General features: G+C 35.4%; 1 protein-coding gene across 14 annotated transcripts in view; it reads right to left on the bottom strand.

Annotated features, from left to right (window-relative positions):
* The window catches only part of CEP63 (centrosomal protein 63), an 81,541-nt gene that overhangs the window by 52,418 nt on the left and 7,326 nt on the right, over window positions 1–21,797 (bottom strand). For all 14 annotated transcript variants that reach the window (XR_011648560.1, XR_011648561.1, XR_011648563.1 and 11 more), the window contains 2 exons: window positions 14,286–14,354; window positions 13,003–13,180 (listed from right to left, as the gene is read on the bottom strand). Coding sequence is in view for 10 of the 14 variants with exons in the window: in XM_058294984.2 (XP_058150967.1) it covers window positions 13,003–13,180; window positions 14,286–14,354 (247 nt within the window). In the remaining 4 variants the exon portion in view is untranslated. The remainder of the gene's footprint in view (window positions 1–13,002; window positions 13,181–14,285; window positions 14,355–21,797) is intronic.

The following is a 21,797-nucleotide window of genomic DNA, read 5'->3' as shown; positions in this document are numbered from 1 at the left end:
TGCCCCCAGCAGGGGAGAAAGGGACATGAAGCTTCACCAATTTCTCTGGGCAACTACAGTCTAGGCCTGCATGACTTGGATCATTCCACACAGCTGTGACTTTGTCCCTACCCCTGGCAAAGGAAAAAGTTGGAAGAAGCTTCCTTGGTCCCTGGCGCAATGAAGGCAGCTTGAGCCTCCACAGCTTATAGCACCAATTACAACCTTGGCTCCTACTGCACAATCAGCAATGGAGAAAGGACAAGAAGCCCTAAACTAAAGAGAAAAACTGCACCCAGAATAAATACTCTAGTAAGCCAGATGCCAAGACACCAACAAAAAATTACAATCCACACCAAGAAACAGGAAGCTTGCTCACTTAAAGGAACAAGATAAGCCTCCAGATGACATAAAGGAGTTGAGACAACTAATCATAGATGTTCAATAAACTCAATGAGATAGCTAAAGAGATTAAGGATATTAAGAAGACACTAGATGAGAACAAAGAAGAATCTGAAAGCATACATCAAAAAATAGCAGACCTTATGGGCATGAAAGGTACAATAAATGAAATTTTAAAAACACTGGAATCATGTAATAGCAGATTTGAGGAGGCAGAAGAAAGGACTGGTGAGCTTGAAGAAATGGCCTCTGAAAGTGAACATACAAAAGAACAGATGAAGAAAAGAATGGAAAAAATTGAACAAGGTCTCAGGGAACTAAATGACAGCAAAAGGCATGCAAACATACGTGTCACAGGTGTCCCAGGAGAAGGGAAAAGGGGCAGAAGGAATATTTGAAAAAATAATGGTAGAAAATTTCCCAACCCTATTGAAGGATATAGGCATCCATGTCCAAGAAGCACAACATACTCCCATCCAAAAAAATCAGAATAGATCAACTCAGAGACACATACCCATCAGAATGTCAACTGCCAAAAAGAAAGAGAGAATTCTGAGAACAGCAAGAGAAAAGCAATGCATAACATATAAGGGATACCCAATAAGATTAAGTGCTGACTTTTTACCAGAAATCATGGAGGCAAGAAGACAGCTGTCTGATATATTTAAGATACCACAAGAGAAAAACTTCCAGCCAAGAATCTTATATCCAGCAAGACTGTCTTTCAAAAACGAGGGCAAGATTAGAATATTCATAGATAAACAGAATCTAAGAGAATTTCTAAGCAAGAGACCAGATTTTCTGGAAATACTAAAGGATGTGCTAGAGCCTGAAAAGAAAGGAGAGAGAGGCCTGGAAGAGAGTCTAGAAATGATGATTATATCAATAAAAGTAACAAAGTATCAAAAGAGTGGTGAAAATAAAATGTGACAGATAAAACTCAAATAGTCAGGAATAATTTTAACCAATGATGTAAAGCACTTGTATTCAGAAAACTGCAAGTCAATGTTAAAACAAATCAAAAAAGGCCTAAATAACTGGAAGAACATTCCATGCTCATGGATTGGGAGACTAAATATCAATACGATGTCAATTCTACTCAAATTGATACACAGATTCAATGCAATCCTGACAAAAATTCCACCAACATTAAAACAAAATTGAAAACATGATCATCAAATTTATTTGGAGGGGTAAGGGTCCCAAATAGCCAGAAACACCATAAAAAGGAAAAAGCAAACTCTTGTCTCCAGACTTTAAATCCTATTACCTAGCTATAGCGGTAAAAACAGCATGGTACTGGCATAAAGACAGATACATAGACCATAGGAACCATGGTTCAGAAACAGACCCTCACATGTTTGGTCAAGTGATTGTTGATTAGTTTGTCGAACCCACACAGCTCAGGCAGAACAGTCCATTCAACAAATGGTGCTGAAAAAATTGGGTATCCATAGCTGAAAGAAGGAAAGAGGACCCTATCTCACACCTTATCCAAAAATTAACTCAAAATCAATCAAAAACCTAAAAATAAAAGCAAGAACCATAAAGCTTCTGGAAGAAACTGTAGGAAAATATCTTCAAGACCTGGTAGGTAGTGGATTATTAAAGGAGATAATAGGAGGGCTAAGATGGACAACTGATGTTTAATGTATATAGAAGTTTTAATTAGCTTTACTGTAAAAGTGTGGAAATGTATAGAGTGGATTTTAACATATAGTGAGTAACAGCTAGTTTATAAATGGGGATGTGGCTGAAAATGGTAGTCTAGGTATGTAAATGCCAACTGGCAGAATGCTAGAGAATAATCTAGGAACTGAATAGCACAGTAAACCAAGAGGTGGATGAGAATTGTGGTTGATGGTACAGATGCAAGAGTGTCCTTTGTGAGATAGAGCAAATGTACATCACTACTGCAGAGTGTTGGGAATGTGAAGAAGCATTGGAAAATACAGCTGGAGTGATCTATGGACTGAGGTTAGCAGTAATAATATATATTCTTGCATCTATGAGAAAGATATACTGTGTTGATAATGAGGCAGTATGGAAAATGTGAGCCAAATGTACACTATAGACCATCAGATGGTATGATCTGTAGCAAATGTTCCACCACAGTGTGGTGTGTTGATGGAGTGGTGTTGTTTGGGAATTCTGCACATGTGCATGATTGTTTTATAAGTTTACAACTTCTGTCACAAAAAATATATTTAAAAAATAACAATAGGGTGGGTTGGGGGAAAAATACACCAAATGTAAGATAAGGACTATGATTAGTAGTAAGATTTTGACAATATTTTTTCATAATTTGTAACAAACGTCTCACGAGAATATAAGGTGTTGGCGGACGGTTGATGTATGGGACCCCTGTATGATGTTATGCAGTTTGCTTTGTAAGTTCACAACTTTTACTATACACTTAATTGTTTATGTATGTTCATAAATAAATGATATAAAGATAAGAATAATAGAGTTGGTTGGGGGAAAAGTACTTTGGTTAGTAGTAATATTTTGACAACGCTCTTTAATCATTAGTTAAAAAGGTTTAACAACAATGCAAGTTATTGGTGGTAGGGTGAGTTACGCGAGTCCTGTATGATGTTGTATATGTTTGTTTTGTAAGTTCACAACTATTATTATACACTTATTATTTATGTATGTTTATGTATGAGTGATATACTTCAATAAATCAACTTTTTAAAAATATCACATGGTCTTAATTCAGTAAGTCTTATTGTCTGGTAGTTTAACACCTACAACTTCGTTTATCTTCATTAAAATTGTCTTGGCTACTTACATATAAATTTGAGAATCAAGCTTTTCATTTTTCACTAAAAAATATGCTAGAGTTTTGATTGGGAAAACACTGAATCTATAGATCAGTTTCAGTGGAACAAATACCTTAAAATATTGAGCCTTCCTATCCAGCAACACTGACTATCCCTCCTTTTATTTCCATTTTTTTTCATTTTTATCTATACTTTAAAGCTTTCTTGCACATATTTCACTGAATTTAACATATTGGGTGCTTTTTTTGTTACTCTTATCAATGGTATCTTTTGAAAATTTCATTTTTAATTGCTCATTGCTGGTATAGAAGATACAGTTAAGTCATGTATATTAACCTTAAAGTCAACAACTCTGCTAAATCCACTTAAAAATTCTAACAATTTGTAGATTCTTGGGGTTTTCTATATATGCAATAAAGTCATATGCTAATAACTGCAGTGGTATTTATTTCTAATCTTTAAATATTTTATTTTTCCTGATTTATAAACTTAGTTAAACATCCACAATAATGAAGGGGGGGGGGACAGGTAATACTAGGCATGCTTATCTCATTCACAATCTCTGAAGGAAAGTTTTTATTGTTTTACCAGTAATGTTACTTGCTATGTGCTTTTTGTATACCCTTTATCAGATTAAGGAACTCCAGTTTATTACTAGTTTGCTAATAGGTTTTTGTTTTGTTTTGTTTTGTTTTTACCATAAATGGAGGTTGAATTTTATTAAGTCTTTTTCCTGAATCATTTGGGATAATTGTAGGTTTTTTTCCTCTGATAATGTAATATGTTATACTGATTGATTTATAAACATTAAACCAATTTTGCATGCCTAGAATAAAACTAATTAGGTTATGGTGTAATATCCTTTTTATATATTGGTAGATTCAATTGGCTATTATTTTCTTAAACATTTTAGCATTCATGTTCGTGAAATTGGCATCTAATTTTCCTTTTCACTTATGTCCTTGTTAGGTTTTGAAATCAAGGTTAATGCTTCATAGAAGGAGCTAGGAAAGTGTACCCTTTTTTTTTCTATTCTCTGGAATACACTGTACAAGACTGATGCTTTTAACTCCTTAAAATAACTAGTAAAATTTACCACTGATGCTAACTGAGTCTGGGAGATTCTCTATGAGAAGGTTTTTCAGTAACAGATTGGATTTCTTTAATGAAGTACCATCCACAGGTTTCAACCTTATTTGTGTGCTGTTTTCCTAGAAATTTTTCCATTACAATTAAATATTCATTTTTAGTATAAAGTCACTCCTAATACCTTCTTATATCCTTTGTACTTTCCTAAAGATCTGTAACAATGTCCTTGTTTTAATTGCTAACAGTTATTTTTTTCTCTCTTTTTTCTTGATGAGTATTACCAGTGATAATTTTTTTTTCAAAAGACCAATTATGGCTTTGATCATCTTCTCTTACACATTTATTTTTTATTTTGACTTCATGAATTTCTGCACCTTTCTCAGTTTCATTGTGCTGTGACTTTTATAATTTTTGGAAATGGATGCTTAGATCACTGAATTTCAGTCCTTCTTACTTGCTACCCATCTTTATAGTTTTATCTTTATATTTATACGTATTTATTTATAAAATTCTTCCTTGGCACTGTATTAGCTGCATCACACAAGTTTTCATATGTGGCATGTTCATTAGCATTTGGCCCAAAATATTTTCCAATTTCCACTGTGTTTTCCTCTTAACCCATGGGTTATTTAAAAGTATACTGCTTAATTTCAAAGCATTTGGGGATTTTCTAGCTTTTTTAGTAATTGATTTCTTAGTTTAAATACACTATTGTCAGAAAACATGTGATTTCAATCCTTTGAAATGCACTGACACCTGCTTTGTGGCAGCAGCGGTGAATGTTCACTGTTCACTTGAAAAGAATGCATATTATGCAGTCATTAGGTAAAAGTTCAACATAAGTTAATTAGTTCAAGTTTTTAATTTTGATCAAATCCTCACCTTACCTATTTGTTGTCTTCTTGTTTCTTCAATTATTAAGGGAGTTGTGTTAAAGTCTCCCATAATTACTGTGAATTTAATTTTCCCTTCGAATTCTGTCAATTTTTGCTTTACATATTTTAAAAGGTATGTTATTAAGTACTTACAAATTTAGTATTATTAAAGCAAATCTGGTGATCGACCTGTCATCATTTTTAAGTTTTCCTTTACCTCTATTTTTATTTCCTATATCCCTAGTATATTTTGGTCTTAATGTTTACTCTGTCTGATGTTACTGTAGTTACACCAGCTTTCTTTTGGATGTGTTCTCATAGTATATTATTTTCCAAAAGCTTATTTCCAAGGTTTTTTTCTTTTCTTAGTGTGCATTCTTTGGGTTTATCAAACTCTTCTTTTCCTAACCTCTTGAGATGAATTATTTTCATTATTCTCATTATTTTCAGCTGTTCTTCTTTGATCATATATGCATCTATGGCTATAAATTTCCCTGTGAGCTACTTTATCTTCACCCTACAAGTTCTGATGGTAATTTTTTTTCATTATCTCTCAATTCAATGTATTTTCTTATTTCCACTGTGATTTCTTCTTTGACCCATTAGTTATTTAGAGCTTTAGGTCTACACTTTCAAGCACATGAAGATTTTCCAGTTATATTTTCCAAACTTGATTCCATTATGCTCAGAAAAAGATACTCTCTGATTCGAGCCATTAAATTATGTTGAGATTTAGTTTATGGCCTAGCATATGGTGAATTTTGTATACGCTGCGGTTTTGGCGTAAAATGTTTTATATACGTGTATATCACATGATATATATATATATCAATTAGGTCAAGCATGATGCTCATGTTGCTCAAATCTATAACCTTACAGATGTATGTCTCTTGTTCCATCAGTCAATTACTAAGAGAAGTACTAAAATCCCCAGCTGTAACTGTGCTTCATCTATTTCTCCTTGTAGTTCTGTCAGTTTATGCATATCAATGAGGGAGAGAAAAATTTCTTTGACTATTTTATTAGATACTTACAAATTTAGATTTTTGTTTGAGTTCCTCAGAAATATAGCCTGAGACATAGACTTCAGGGCAGGTAATTTACTTGAAGGTGATCCCAGAAAGCTTCATGACGGAACAGGGAGAGCAAAACAGGGAAGAAAGGAAAGCCAGCACAGTGTGTGTTGTTGAGCCGATTACTGCAGTAAGCAACCAGGGCTGAATTCCACTGCAGACCCACCCAAGAACTGAACAGAATGTGTCTCTTGGAGGTATGGGAAGCTGGGGAATTAATCTACCAATTCCAAATCCTCCACTGTTTGAGGATTACCCTGGGAGTGTTAACTCCTCAATACTTCCAGATTTCATATCACCAGCTTCCCAGGATTGCAAAGAGAAAGCTATCGTGATAAGGGATGCTGGCATTGTGCAGAGCTGACTATAATAGCTAAGATAATACAAAGAGGCCAATTTGGTATTGGGCACAAAAAAAAAAAAATGTTTGCTACAGTTACATGTCCTGAAATTTCATATTTTATCACTATGAAATGTTCTTTATCATCTTTAGAAATGCTCTTTGTTTCAAGTACATTTTTTTCTGATATGAATATAGTTACACCATCTTTCCATTCAAAGTATTTGTATAACTTTTTATTTTACCTTTTACTTTTTGATCTGGCTGTATCTTTATAAAGAGCATATAGCCAGGTTTAATTATTTTTATCCCACTGGACAATTTTTACCTATTAATTAGGCCTTTTAATCCATTTACATTTAAAAGATGTATTTGGATTTAAACTTACTAAGTACAAATAGCACTTAGTAAGATGATAGATTTATGTTCCTTTTTTCCTCTCCTTTCTTGACTTCTTTGGGACTGATTACTTTTCATCATTCTATTTTTCTTATTCTATTACCTTGCAAGATATATACTCTTTTAACACATATCTTTAATGGTTCCCTTAAGATTAAAGAAGAGATTTGTGACTTAAAGTCTAATGTTAATTAGTAGTTTTATTTCTTCCCAAACAACCTAGATATTTTAAAAATACTTTAATTCCATTTGCTCCAAAACCTGTGTTAAATGTCTATTTTAATTCTATATTTAAGTTAAATTAAAAAACTATAATTACTGTTGCTTTATATAATCAATAATCATTTCAATTTATCTACATATTTACTGCTGCTTCATGCATCTTTTGAACTGGGATCAATTTTCTTCTCCCTGAAGAAGATTCTTCAGTATTTCTTTAGTGAAGAGTTACTAGTGACAAATTCTCTCAATTTTTGTTGATCTGAAAATGTCTTTATTTCACCTTTATTCTGGGTATAGAATTCTTGTTCAGCAGTTTTATTCTTTCTTATAAACATCATTCTTCTATATATGGATTTCACTATTTCAGCTAAGAAGTTAGCTATTAGTAATTGTTTTCCTTTGTAGGTAATATGTCTTTTTTCTCTGATTGCTTTCCAGATTTTCTCCTAGGTAAATATTTCTTTTTATTTATCTTGTTTAAGATTCTTGTATTTCATAAATATGTGGTACTCCTTTCTTTTGGCAAAATCTCAGCTAATATCTCTTCAAATATTGTTTCTTCCCATTCTTTCTCTCTTCTCACCTTCTGGGACCCCAAAAACACATTTTGGACCTTCGCTCTATCTTCTCTTTTCCTATTTTCTCTTCTATATTTTCTATCATTTGTCTGTGCTTTATTCTAGATATTTCCTTCTGTCCTATCTTCTAGTTAACCAATCTCTTAGTCTTTAAGATCTTAGTTGAAGTGATTCTAATTTTCAATTCTAGAATTTCCACTTGATTCCTTTTTTAACAGTCTGATTCTTTCCTGAAGCACTCAATCTTATTTTTTATCTCCTTGAACAAAGTAAACATAGTTATCTTAAAGTCTGAGCATGATAATGCCAATATCTAGATTTGCCATGGATCTGTTTCTATCTTTTAGTACTTCTTTTTTTCATTTTGTTGTGTTGCCTAGGATTACTTTATGAGTGTGTGCCAAGCATTGTATTTGCAAAATTATTTGAATAAATAATTTAAAATGCTGCGTGGTGTTTCTTTCTTTGGAGAAGATTTAAATTTATTTCCTGGGAATCGCTAGCACTTTGGAGATGCCTGGGGACAGTATCACTCTAGAATTACCTTAAATTAGTTTCAAAGATTTAGATGTTTGAAGCTAAGTGGCAGTCTTAAGATGGCCTATTCTGCATCTGGTCCATCCTAATTCGTAGTGTATAGCTTTTCAGGGTCCCCACCCAAAGTGAGGAGGTTTAGAGCTACCCTACATGTCAAAACCTTTATACCCCTAACTCCTTCAAAGCATCAAAACCCACTTGACTTTTCACCTTCTCAGTGATCTCCCCTGGTTTCATCAAATAATGGCCCCAAACCTTGGGCTCAGTTCCCTGGGCCTCGATCCTAGTCCAGACTGTGGCCTAGTATTTCTTCATTATCTTGTTACTATGCTACTTTGAGCAGATTTTTTAAAAAAATTGTTGCCTTCAGTGGATGGATTAGTCCAAATTACCTAGTCTGCCACTACCAAATGTGAAACTCCAAAAGATTCACATTTAACTAAAAACATCCTGAGGGAAATTTACTTCTACAGAATTCTATAGCCAGCTCCATTTTTAATACAGCATGAAAAGAGAATAAAGATATTTTCAGAAACATAAGATCTCAAAAGTATCCACCAAATGAAGGGTAAACTTACAAAGAAAATGACAGAGAATGCAAAGAAACAAAATGGACAAAAGCACAGAAAACCTCCAGAATAATGGTGAAAGAAGTTCCCATGATGGGATAGGTTATACAAATAGTCTAGAGAGTAATCTATACATATTTGAGAATGGTGAGCTCCAGAAAAGATATCTTCTCAGAAAAAGAAAAAACGAAAGAAAGAAATGGATAAATTGCCTGATATGCTATATCTGAACACACTGAGAAAAGACTTACACTTGTGTTAGAAAGTTTGGGAAGACTTAATAAGGACAGTTTCATTTAAAAAACAACAACAAATGAAAATGAGAGGGAAGTAGACTTGGCCCAGTAGTTAGGGCGTCCGTCTACCACATGGGAGGTCCGCGGTTCAAACCAACCCCGGGCCTCCTTGACCCGTGTGGAGCTGGCCATGCGCAGTGCTGATGCACGCAAGGAGTGCCCTGCCACGCAGGGGTGTCCCCCGCGTAGGGGAGCCCCACGCGCAAGGAGTGCGCGCCCCGTAAGGAAAGCCGCCCAGCGCCAAAGAAAGTGCAGCCTGCCCAGGAATGGTGCCGCACACATGGAGAGCTGACACCACAAGATGATACAACAAAGAGAAACAGATTCCCGTGCCACTGACAACAGGAGCGGACAAAGAAGACGCAGCAGATAGATACAGAGAACAGACAACCGGGGTGAGGGGAAGGGGAGAGAAATAAATAAATAAATAAATCTTTTTTTTAAAAAATGAAAATGAGACAATATTAATTCCCAGGCAGACAAAAAGTTGTATAATAACTTTGATCATAGTTATTTTATCTAACTAACTGTGAATAATATTTAGCATTAATAATATAAAATCTGAATACTGATCTAACCAAAATGTATGATATACAATCCTGGTAGGAAGAGGGGATGGACACAGTATGTAAGAGAACAAAACTCTCATGTTTCATAGTAGTAAATCATTAGATAATAGCTAACACTAAAAAAAAAAAAAAAAAAAAAATCAAGAAATAGAAGTATAATGTTCTTAGAAATATGTTGGGAAACACTAAAAGAAACAGTTAACAGCACTGAACTTATAGTTTCAGAGAAGAAAGAAGTCTAGGTTCAGAGAGGTGAACAGAAGATTACCGGTTTTCCTTATGAGCGTTGTAGAACGCTTTTTCTTTGTATTAAGTATATGTGGCAAGCATAAATATTAAATGTAAGGAAAGATTGCTTAATTTTATTCATATACTAAGGGGCTGGCTCAAAATGACCATAATTACATTTACATGTCATAAGGAAAAGGAAGTGAATAAAAGAGATTTAAGGATAAAAGTAAGGGAGTAGCATTAGGGAGAGAAGTGGGAGTCAAGGTTTGAAACTGTTAGTATGGATACTAGAAATAAGAGCAGAAATAACAGAATTTTAAACATGATTCATTGTTTTCTAAGTGGTTTCTTACAAAATAACTCAATCTTCATAACTACACAGGGATACAGGGATTATCCTAATTATACACACTGTAAAATAGGCTCAAAAAGTAAAATTAACAAGTCCAAGACCATTCAGCAAGGATTTTTAATTTCTTATTTGTTTAATTAGGCCAACCTAACCCATAGGTCATTAGAAGCTAACAGCACATAAAGACAACGAAGATTCCGTAAAACAGAGAGTATCGACAACTGCAAGGAAGATAGTTCCACCCATCTACCCCATAGGATCTGAGGCCCTTTTGAACAGGAAGCACAGTGAGCACCTCCATTCCCAAATCCTCAAGACTGAGGAATGACAAACATAAGGGGGGAATGCAACTATGGACTAAAAGCTTCTTTTAAAATAGTAATAAAATAAAGACTTACAATGTAAAAAAGGGGGAAAAAAAAGAAGGTAATAGTACCAGATAGTACCAATTAACATGTTCGACAGTGTAATAAGAAAACAAAAATAAATAAATAAATTTTTAAAAAAAGAAAACACACAAAGCACTACCTCACAAAACAAGTTTCATACTAGTGAGTTTCTCCAACTATAAGCTGCAGGAGTGGTGGAGTAGTCACAACCAGCAGTCCACTATAAGATAAGGAGCATGAGACAGAAAGTAAACCAATTCTGTCACTAAACACACCACTTAGTTCAAGCGACATTTTTATACAGCAAAACTTTCTCAACGAAGGACGCAGTATGTTCATTTACATTCTGATACAAGCTCCTTATCTCATCATGGATCAATCAGTTGAGTAACACTGGATTATTCCATAAGGCTGACTGCTCCTAAGCCTTTTATTCTTCAAACAAATAAGAATGGAAAACACTTAGAGTACTATTTCTTGGTTCCTATGGACATATTGCTCAAGTATGTTATAACCCATTCTTGAAAATAGTGTTTTAATGCAACACGATTTCACAAACTCTATGAGACAGACTCACATTACCAGTGCTTGGTAAAAGTACATTATTTTAGAAACTTAATCAGGAATCCAATGAATGAAGCAGCAAACTGACCAGGTAGCTGCAATTCTAAATATTTTATATGTCCCCAGACCAAACTTGAATCTTCAGATCCTTACTGTGGAACCTATCCATTCAATCAATTTCTTTATAAGGTAGTAAGTGATGATAATAATGCCCTTGACACCAAAAAACATAAGCTACAGGAGTGAGTTCAAACTTAGCCTCAGAGTGACTAAATATTCTCATATTCACACACACAGGAATTTCTTTAATAGGTTTCCAACAAAATAAACAATTCAGATTTCTATCTATACATTAGTTTTCTTAACCAAGAAAACACTATCATTTTAATTTACTGTCCAGAACTACTTTTGTTTTGCCCAAGGAGAAATAAGTAGCTAAAGTAGCTCATTAGAAAAATAGCACAGACCCTAACTAAGTTACAATTAAAAAATCAAACATGAATATTATTCCATTTACTGTTTTCACCACCTTCTATATCTTGGCATGAGGTAAATGTTAAAACACCTTCTCAAAGTCCTACCCAAATTTTAAAATAAACTCCAGTTTGACAAATGGCAGTCACAGAAAACTGAATTCAACATTGCCAATATTACTATGTACTGCTTTGACTCAAAGTGCAAATGGCCAACCATTAACAGATTCCCTTGAAAAGCATAAAAATACTTTCATCAAGTCTAACCCTTTCCTTCTTACATGAAACATTTCTAAAATATTTTTGGTAAGTGTCACCAACACAATCACAATCTCAGTACCACTGCTCAAAATGTACCTGAATAAGCTGATAGCATGACTGACAAGTGATGATCTGACTGACAGGAAAAGTCCATCACCACAGAGCTTGGGACCAATGTTTCCCTACATTTTCCAATCCTTCTGAGATTGACACCAAGGCTAGAAATTTAGAAGCAACTCTTAAATTTACAAACGCTTAACCTTCCCTTTTAATACTGAGTCTAATTCTTACTGACCAGCTGAATTATGAGAAAACAATCAGCACATATTATTAAACTTTTCCCTCACATCACCAAATTTATGGGTGATAGGATTGTAACTGATTTTTATTTTCCTCTTTGCTCTTTCTCCTAATTATCAACAATGGAAAAATACAAAAAATAAAAAAATTGTAAAGACAAACAGAGGCAAACTATTGAATTTGGGGTTTAATTTTTTTTTCCATTAGCCATAATTAAGGCTAAAACCAATTTCCACTAAACTCAGTGAATGTTAATAGGAACATGTAATAGGATGAAGAACACACAAAGATCATAAAACATCATTTTACATTTTTTTAAAAGTTATATATTATTATATGTGACCAAGATAAATTGATACTTAAATATTAATATTCTTATGCATAATTTTTCTTCTAAAAGAAACCAACAGAATTATAGTAAGACAATATAGAAGCTAACCTTGGCACACAAATACTTCAAAAAATATTTAAGAAACATGTTTAATATAAAAGTTTGAGAGATGACTGCTAAGGGGTAGTATATTTTTCTTTTTGGAGTAATGAAAATGCTCTAACATTGATTAGAGTGATGAATGCACAACTCCGTGATTATACCAAAAGCCACTAAAAGTACACTTTAGATGGACTGTGTGGTAGGGGAATATGTCTCAATAAAATTACTTAAAAAAAAAAAAAAAAGGCTAAAATATCCAAAAAATGAAAGAATTAATTGCTCTACCTCTTTGTGTTTCACATCCAGCTGACTCTTCAGAGCCTTAAGTTCCCGTTCCCGGACGTCCAAGCGCGTTTCTAGAGCATGCGTCTGTCCTTCCCATTCAGATTTTTTATGAGCTACCATAATGTCAATCTGCTTCATGAGCTCCTGTAGTTCTGCTTCACAGGATGTCAAAAATCCCCTATACATAAGAACAGACCATTAAGAACACCGATATGCATCCAAGTGGCTTTTCATTCTTCACATGTGAAAATACAGCAAGATGCGAGTCTACCTAAAGTAGAACAATCTTGATAAATTACCAAAAGCAAAGAACAAGATTTCTGGGTTCTTACTTTTTTTTTAAATACTCATATTGAGATGATTACTTATTCCACAAATTATTCTGTCTTCCTCTAATGGCCAACCTAAAGACTAAGTCATTTAGCCAAACACAAAACAGATGTTTTAATGCTGGCTTGTGGAATTTGGTTGAGATTTCTACAACCAAAAACTAGTAACTCTTTAGTAATATTTTAAAGAAGCTGTCAGGAAGAATCCAGGCAGCCTGTTTGTCACATTCTCATCTAATCACCAGACTACCTGGTGGTTCAGAGATGTTTCAAGAAAAGCATCCTCAAGCCAGATTTATCTCAACTATTTCTTTTCACCTTGTTATTATAAATTGAATACAGGCTACCTTTATTATTGTAAATCTACTAATGTCCAATTTTCAGGAGATGCCAGATATTGCTGCAGTTACATTATATAGAGGGATTTGGAAACAAAGCTGAGCAGAGATATACTGGATTCAAAGAGATTTCCAGAAATGGCCACAGAGAGCTAAAACTTCTAAGGTTTAAGTACTTTAAAAAATAAAAGCGGAGCAGATGTGGCTCAAGCATTAAGGTGCCTGCCTCCCACATGGGAGGTGTTGGTACGGTTCCTGTGCTGCAAAGAAAGCAGACAACAAGCAAAAAAACAAGCAAACAAACAAAAAAACAGACAGGCAAAAAAAGATGAAAAGACACAATCATTTATTCTTAGGGCCAGAAAAACTTCTGTATTTTTGAATTTTAAGAGCAGAGAACTCAAACTGGAATGAAGGCAAGTATCCAGTTTCACATTACTGAAAAGAGTCAAAACAGACCAGAGAGGATGTTGTTCACAAACACAATACAGACCAGCTTAACAGCCAACACTTCTGCTAAAAATACTTCTGTCTCCAAAGCACAGTATGGTCAGAGACTTCACTGGAATATGATTTCTAAACTGCAGTGATATGCTAAAGGTCAAAAGAAACCTACCCGCCACGTGCCCGATTTTGCATTCCTTCCAACAAAGCCTCCATGACCAAATCTCCTTTGTTTTGGCAACTGGGAAAGCAAAAAAATCACCATCAGGAAAAAATTCATTTTTTAAGTTTGAACATCCAACTTACAACTCAAGAATGTGAATGAAAGCACACAAATAACAAGTAAACACAGCACTTTTAAGATGACTGTAGAAACAGTCAAGGAGTGTCATTTCAAGAAATATTAGGACCAAATATATTTTAGTATAAAATAATCTAAAATTATCTAAATTGCTATTCACAATCTCTCTCTCAGGACTGAAATCACTTGATTGTTCTATCACTAGTCCCTAATGTAAGGGCGGGCAAGGGGTGGAGCTGGACCTTTCTAGCAGAGGGGCACTGACATAAACCCCCTATAAAATGAGAGGAAGAAATCTTGGGTCACACAAGTCAAAAAGGAAAAGTTTTTGTTGGCGAATATTTTTCTCTTTTTTGACACATAAAAAGATTAAATGTCCTGAGGTCCAACTCTTTGGTCCATCACAGGAGACCCTACTGGCCCTCAAGATGACAGACCCCTGGAACAGCCTCCCTCCCCTAAGAGGCAGTGCTGCAGGCCCGCCCTCCTCTGCACTTCACATGCTTAGGACTTCACCGGTTAACGGGCTCTTTCATGGGAATGATACCACACTAGTCATGAGGAGCTGTTGTTTTGGGTTTTTTCCTTTGGAAATCTTAAATTTTTTACTTTAAAATATTTTCAAACTTATGGGACAGTTACAAAAACAGTACAAACCCCAGAAAACTTCAACATATCCCTATCAACCCCCACCAAAATACTCAGGTCCACCAATTTTAACATTTTGCCACATTTGCCATATCATTCCACCTATCCATTCATTTTCTGAACACTTGAGTGTAGATTATATGCATCATTCCTTTTTTTTCTTAAGGAGGTACCAGAGATTAAACCCAGGACCTTGGGAAGCAGGCGCTCAAACACTGAGCTACATCCACTCCTCTGCATGATTCCTCTTAAATATTGAATACTGCCATGTACATTTCCTAAGAACAAAGATATTCACTTATGTTTAACCACCTAAGTGGTTCAAGAATTAAGTTCAAGAATTTTAACAATGATATAAAGTTAACAGTCTACATGCTAATTTTTTCATATGTAGCAATGATATCCCTTTAGCCTTTTCTCCTTCCTAGCTAGAACCCACCCAGAATTACATATTCCAATTAACTGTCATTGTGTCTTATAGTTGATTTTTTTTAACTGTGGGAATATTTATACAACATAAACTCTCCCACCTCAACCATTCCCAATCATCCCATTCAGTAGGATTAATCACATTCACAATATTGCAGTACCCTCACTACCTTCCATCACTAAAGCTTTCCCATCTTCCCAGGCAAAAAACCTACACCCATTATGCATTAATTCCTCTTCCCCCTGCCCCTACCTCTAGCAACATATACTCTAATTTCTGTCTGTAAGAGCTTTTATATTCCCAAGATTTTCTTTGTAGTTGCCATGGGCCTTAAATTTAACATTCTAAATCTGTAACAATCTACACTGCTTTGATACCAACTGAATTTCAATAGTATACACAAACTATCTTCCTATACTGTCCCTCACACCTTTATGTAGCTCTTGTTACAATTCACATGTTTGTAAGTTCAAAACCTCTAATTTATTACATTTTATGCATTTCTCTTTTAGATCCGGTGGGAAGTAAAAAGTGGAGTTACAAACTAAAAATACAATGGTACTGGCATTTGTATTCAACCATGTCCTTACCCTCACTGGAGACTTCTATTTCAGGTGGTTTTGATCTGGTGTATACTGTCTTTTCCTTTTAACCTGCAGAACACTCTTTAGCATCTCTTGTAGGGCCAGTATAGTGTTGTCGAACTCCCTCAGCTTTTGTTTATATGGAAATGTCTTAATCTTATCCTCATATCTGAAATGCAGTTTTGCTGGATATTGAATTCTTGGTTGGCAATTTTTTGCTTTTAGCACTTTAAATATGTCATCCCACTTCTCGTATCCAAGGTTTTCAATGAAAAAATGGTACTTAATATTCTTGAGGGTCCCTTGCATGGAGCACATTACTTCTCTCTTGTGGATTTCAGAATTCACTTTACCTTTGGCGTTCAACAGTTTGATTATAATATGCTGCAGCGAGGGTCTATTTGGGTTTTTCTTGTTTGGAGATCATTAAGTATCTTGGATATGTATATTCATGCCTGACTTTCATTAAATTTGGGAAGTTTTGAGCCATTGTTTCTTTGAATATTCTCTCTACCCTTCCTTTTTCTTCTCTGGGACTCCCATACACTGAGATGCTAGATGGTGTCTCACAAGTTCCTCAGGCTCCATTTGTTCTCCTTTATCCTTTCCGCTTTCTGCTCCTCAGACTGAAAGATTTCGATTGTTTTATCTTCAAGTGGTCTAATTATTTATTCTACCAGCTCCAATTTGCTATTGAACCCCTACAGGGTATTTTAAATTTCTGTTACTATATATTCAGCTGTTTGATTCCTTTTCATAATTTCCATCTCTCTATTGATATTCTCTTCACGTTCATCTACTGTTTTCCTGATTGCCTTCACTTGTTTCTGTTTCCCATTAGTTCTTTGTGCATATTTAGGACCATTTTTTTAATCTATTTTATTTTTTAAGTATTTTTTTAAAGTTAATAGATCACACAAAACATTACATTAAAAAAACATGAGGTTCCAATATACCCCACTCCCGACCCTCCCACCCCCATCTTTTCTTATTGTATTTTTTTTGAAGATATATAGATCACAAAAAAATGTTACATTAAAAAATATAACCCCTACACCCCACTCCTCCCACATCAACAACCTCTTTCATCACTATGGCACATTCATTGCACTTGGTGAATACATTTTGGAGCACTGCTGTACCACATGGATAATAGTTTACATTGTAGTTTACACTCTCCCCCAGTACATTCAGTGGGTTATGGCAGGATATATAAAGTCCAGCATCTGTCCCTGCAATATCATTTAGGACAACTCCAAGTCCTGAAAATGCCCCCATATCACATCTCTTCTTCCCTCTCCCTGCCCTCAGCAACTACCATGGCCACTTTCTCCACATCAATGCTACAATTTCTTCCATTACTAGTCACAATCATTCTATAGTAGAATATCAATAAGTCCATTCTAATCCAGATTTTATTCCTCCATCCTGTGGACCCTGGGATAGTGATGTCCTCTCCACCTCTATATCGAGAGGGGGCTTAGATTTCACATGGATGATGGATGCAATTCTCCTGCTTGCAGTTTTAGGCACTTTTGGTTCCCTGGTGCAGTGGTTGACCATCTTCACCTTCCTGTTAGCGGACCTGGGTAAGTAGGACCACTTTTTTTAAAAAATCTTTTCCGGAATGTCCCAGGTCTGGTCCTAAAGCTTTAATCTTCTGCTTTGCCTGGGCCATCACTTCCTATTTCTTTGTATGTTTTGTAACCTTTTGTTGAAGCCTAGATATTTTGATATTTTAATGTGTTATTACTGGACTTTAACCTCTGAGGAGTCTGTTACTTAAGATTTATCCAGCTAATATAATGACAGAACTTTCCTTGATTGCTAGGTGCTAACAAAAAAGAGGAGAAAAACATCTTTCCCATTCTTTGCATATTGACCTGAGCAAGTGTTCTCTTTCAGGACTTATCCATTTGTCTTTAGAGAATGGCTTCAGGCCAAAGTAGAGGGGCCTCCCTGATCCTTTCTGGGCATGCATCTGTCTTAAGCATATGCCTGTAGCCCTGGGAACTCTCCCGTTTACACAGCTCCTGATGTCCCTTCTTCCTTAGGAAAGAGTTTCCTAGTGGTCTTGGGCAATGAACTGCGTGTCCTACAGCCAGCAATCCCTTGCCCCAGACAGCACAGCTTGACTGCTCTCCCACAGCTTTCTAACGGAGAGTTCCGTGAGCCTTCTACATGTAGGGCAAGTTTTGGGACAGCAAGTTCCGCAGGACACCACCAGATTGGGCCAGATACACATGCTCCCAGTATGTACAGGAGGGTTACTCTGTTCCCTCTGCAACTGGGACCAGGGATCCATGCTGCGAGCATGGGCTATATCCACACTGAACTGGTGAAGGGTGTGGGAGCAGCCAGCCAGGGCTACACAAGATGTTAGTTACCATTTTTAAGTGGGTTTTTTCTTGACTCAATACTTGTCCTATTACTGCACTCCTTTAACTGGCTTCTGGGGCTTTGAGAAAGATATTTCTGTCCAGTTCTTGCTAGTTGTTCAAAGTTTTGTAGACAGAGCCTTTAAGCATCTTTCTTGGCCATCTTGATGAGGTGAGGCTTAGCAATGAGTTTTTTAACACACCTTTTTCCTTAGCAGAACAGTCATCCCTTGACAGAGAAAACCAATTTTATTCATCTCTACAGCTTAAGACCTGGGCCTAGCATTAAAATACAGCAGGTGCAGGAAGTTTTTGGCTGAACTACTCTCAATTCCCCTCCCTCTTCCCCCTAATCCTCCATGCCAACTGTCATAGCTAGAGGACTACAGAGAAGAATCTAGCAGAGAAAGATGGAAAGGGAGGCAGAATAGAATGCCATAAAAAAGGAAAAGACACCATGAAGAAAGGAAGATGAGAGTGAGAGAGGAAAGACCCTTAAAAAACTAAAGCGTATGCTTTATTAATACATGTCAATAAAATTTGTTTATTTAAAAAGGGGGGAAACCACAAAAGTATAAACCTGTAGTAGGTACTGTGAGCCCTTTAGTTCTTGCCATCATGAATTTTCAAAATGTTAAGTAATGTCAAACCACTTTTCAATCCAGAAAACTGCTCTTTATCCAAAAACTTCCAAAGGCTCACCCTGAATTAGAGCCTTTAGACAATAACCAAAGATTGTGCTGTGAAGATTCTGTCCCTTTGTCCTAATGCTTCATTTGAAAAACAAGTCAGTGTTGTCCTAATCACTAGAAGTATAGTGGGAAAATATATGGCCCTTTTCCTTAACAAATTAGTAGCCTAGTATGGTTCAAAAAAAATTAGCCAAAAATATTTACCCAATAAGATAAATGTAAAGCAGAAGCATGCACAGGATACTCTGGAGACACAGAGTGAGGAAAATGGAAAATATAACCACTGTACATTCTTTGCATCTATTTCTAAAAAGGTAGTAACAAGGAGGATTAAACTATTCATACATAAATGATAGATTTTCTTATGAGCAGAGAAGTTTTTTTTCTAGTTGACTTATTCTACACATTATACCAACATTAGACAAAATAAGAACCTAAAGAAAATGGTTTCGATTTTCTGTTCCACTTTCTTTCAAGCCACGATACAGCCAAATTACAATGCAGTTCAGGCTCTGGGTTTTGGTTCACTCTAGGAGAACTAGAGGGCAGTACACAGTTCAGACAGAACTAGATGCAGACCCAGAATACAGTCTGCTCTGCAACCAGTTGTGTGTCCTTGAACTTTGGTTTTTGCATATGTAAAATGAAGGGCATGAACTATAATCTCCAAGGTTTCTTCCAGCTTTTCATGGGGTTCTAACAGTCAATTAAACGTCCACTATTAATAGCCTGCTCCTGACAACCATACATGGATATTTATTAAATACGTACGAACGTGCTATTACTAAGGATGATTATTACAGTTATTAAAAATTATTGTTTGTAAAATTATACTTCTTTGGGTCATATTATTCTTAAACATTAATATACTTGGTAGTATATATTAGTAATATATATTTTATGTATGTGTATATATATTTTATATATAATATATACTTCCTGAATGACATTATAAATAAGCTAAAAGTCAATGAATGTTCAACTGTGCTGACTGCCTGGCATACACTGTCTATTATCAATATACTACTATACGGATACTTAGTATTATATATCAATTACTGTGAGGAAACTGAAGCTTGGAGGGTTAAGTAAACTGCCCATGGTTAAACTAGAAATTGCAGTCCCAGGATCCAAACCTAGGCAGTTTGACTCCAGTGTTGCAACCACTGTGCAAACTTTGTATATTTTACAGTATTCCAGATCTTAAAATGCATCAGCATATCTTCTTTTGGTTTAATAGTGTCTCCTTTGACAATATGCTCAATCAAAACTAAAAAAGTCTGAACACAGGAAAAAAATTCAAACTGAAGTATGTCATCACTATGATGGCCACCAGATGGCAGCAGCACATTAATAATGAAATAATCCACGTATGGAAATTTTCCTTTTCAGAAATCAAAATAATGGTCTTAAGACGAAGACAAGGAGATCTCTATTTAAGGGGGGCAGAGGGAAGGATCAACTACATCCTCTGTGGAAAAGAAACTTACTAATATGTGCTACGTTTCTTTAACAATACCTCTTTCCTTCTTGCCCCTTCCTCTTCACCTTCCCCCCCCAACAATTCTGAGGTACAGTAAGAATAAAGGTAACAAAGAAAAGGGAAAAAAAACGCCTGAACTAAAGGATTTTGTAGGCATATCACAGCCTAGGTCAACAGTTACATTCCATAAATACCATCTGCTTGAGTAGCTGTCAAACATCCTCTGTTCTCATTCCTTAGGATCAGGTTCTAGAAAGAACTCCAATTATTCCATGGACCTTTGTCACCTGATTTTCTCACAGCTACATCACTGATTCCTTTCCTAACCCACCTGAATGCCATTCAATTCTCTGTACTATGTCACTTTGTGCTATGTTACAAACAATTACATAGTTAGATGTTCTTTGCTAGATTAAATACAAAATTAAGTAAGTACTGATTGACAATCTGCTACTTCATGCCACTAACATGAAATGCTAATGTGTTTAAACGGAAACTGTGTAGCTCCCCATCTACTTAGAGGACAATCCTAGTCATTTCTGCAGTTAGACCAAGACATTAACAAACAGAAGCTGTTTATTATAACTCTCCCCTGGAACAAAGGCCTAAATCAGCAAAATGTAGAATGCTAAGTCAGGGGAACACCGAAGCATATTTTAAATCTTAGGGAATAAAGAATATAAATAGGATGTCTTAAAATAAGCAAACTTTGAAATTGTTACATATTGACATGTAAGAACTAGAAAGGCATTCTGAGCTCTAAATCAATCTCGTCATTTAACAGATCAGGAAAAATATCCAGAGTATAAGCCCAAGACCAAATTACTCACAAAGTGGACACAGGAAGAAAAGAAAAACTCTGGATACACCTATGAATAAATGCACGCTATGAGAAGGACTATAACCATCAAGTCTAGTTTAGAGGAGGATAACAATGCTCTATCCTTTTACCTGCATTGGTGTCACTATAATTACAAAAATCCATATACGACAGCTGCATGAAATATGCCATGAGTGATAAACTCTGGCTGTACCAATAAACAATCAATATTATTTACCATTTCTCAGAAATTTAAGTTTAAAGGTTAAAAATTTAAGGGTAAAAAGATTTCTCTGATATGAGAAATTTTAAAGTTGTCCAAACTATGACTCGAAATCCAGAATGAAT

This window comes from Dasypus novemcinctus, chromosome 4 (assembly GCF_030445035.2).
Source record: "Dasypus novemcinctus isolate mDasNov1 chromosome 4, mDasNov1.1.hap2, whole genome shotgun sequence".
Taxonomy (NCBI): Eukaryota; Metazoa; Chordata; class Mammalia; order Cingulata; family Dasypodidae; genus Dasypus; species Dasypus novemcinctus.
This window is presented reverse-complemented; position numbering and strand designations above follow the sequence as displayed.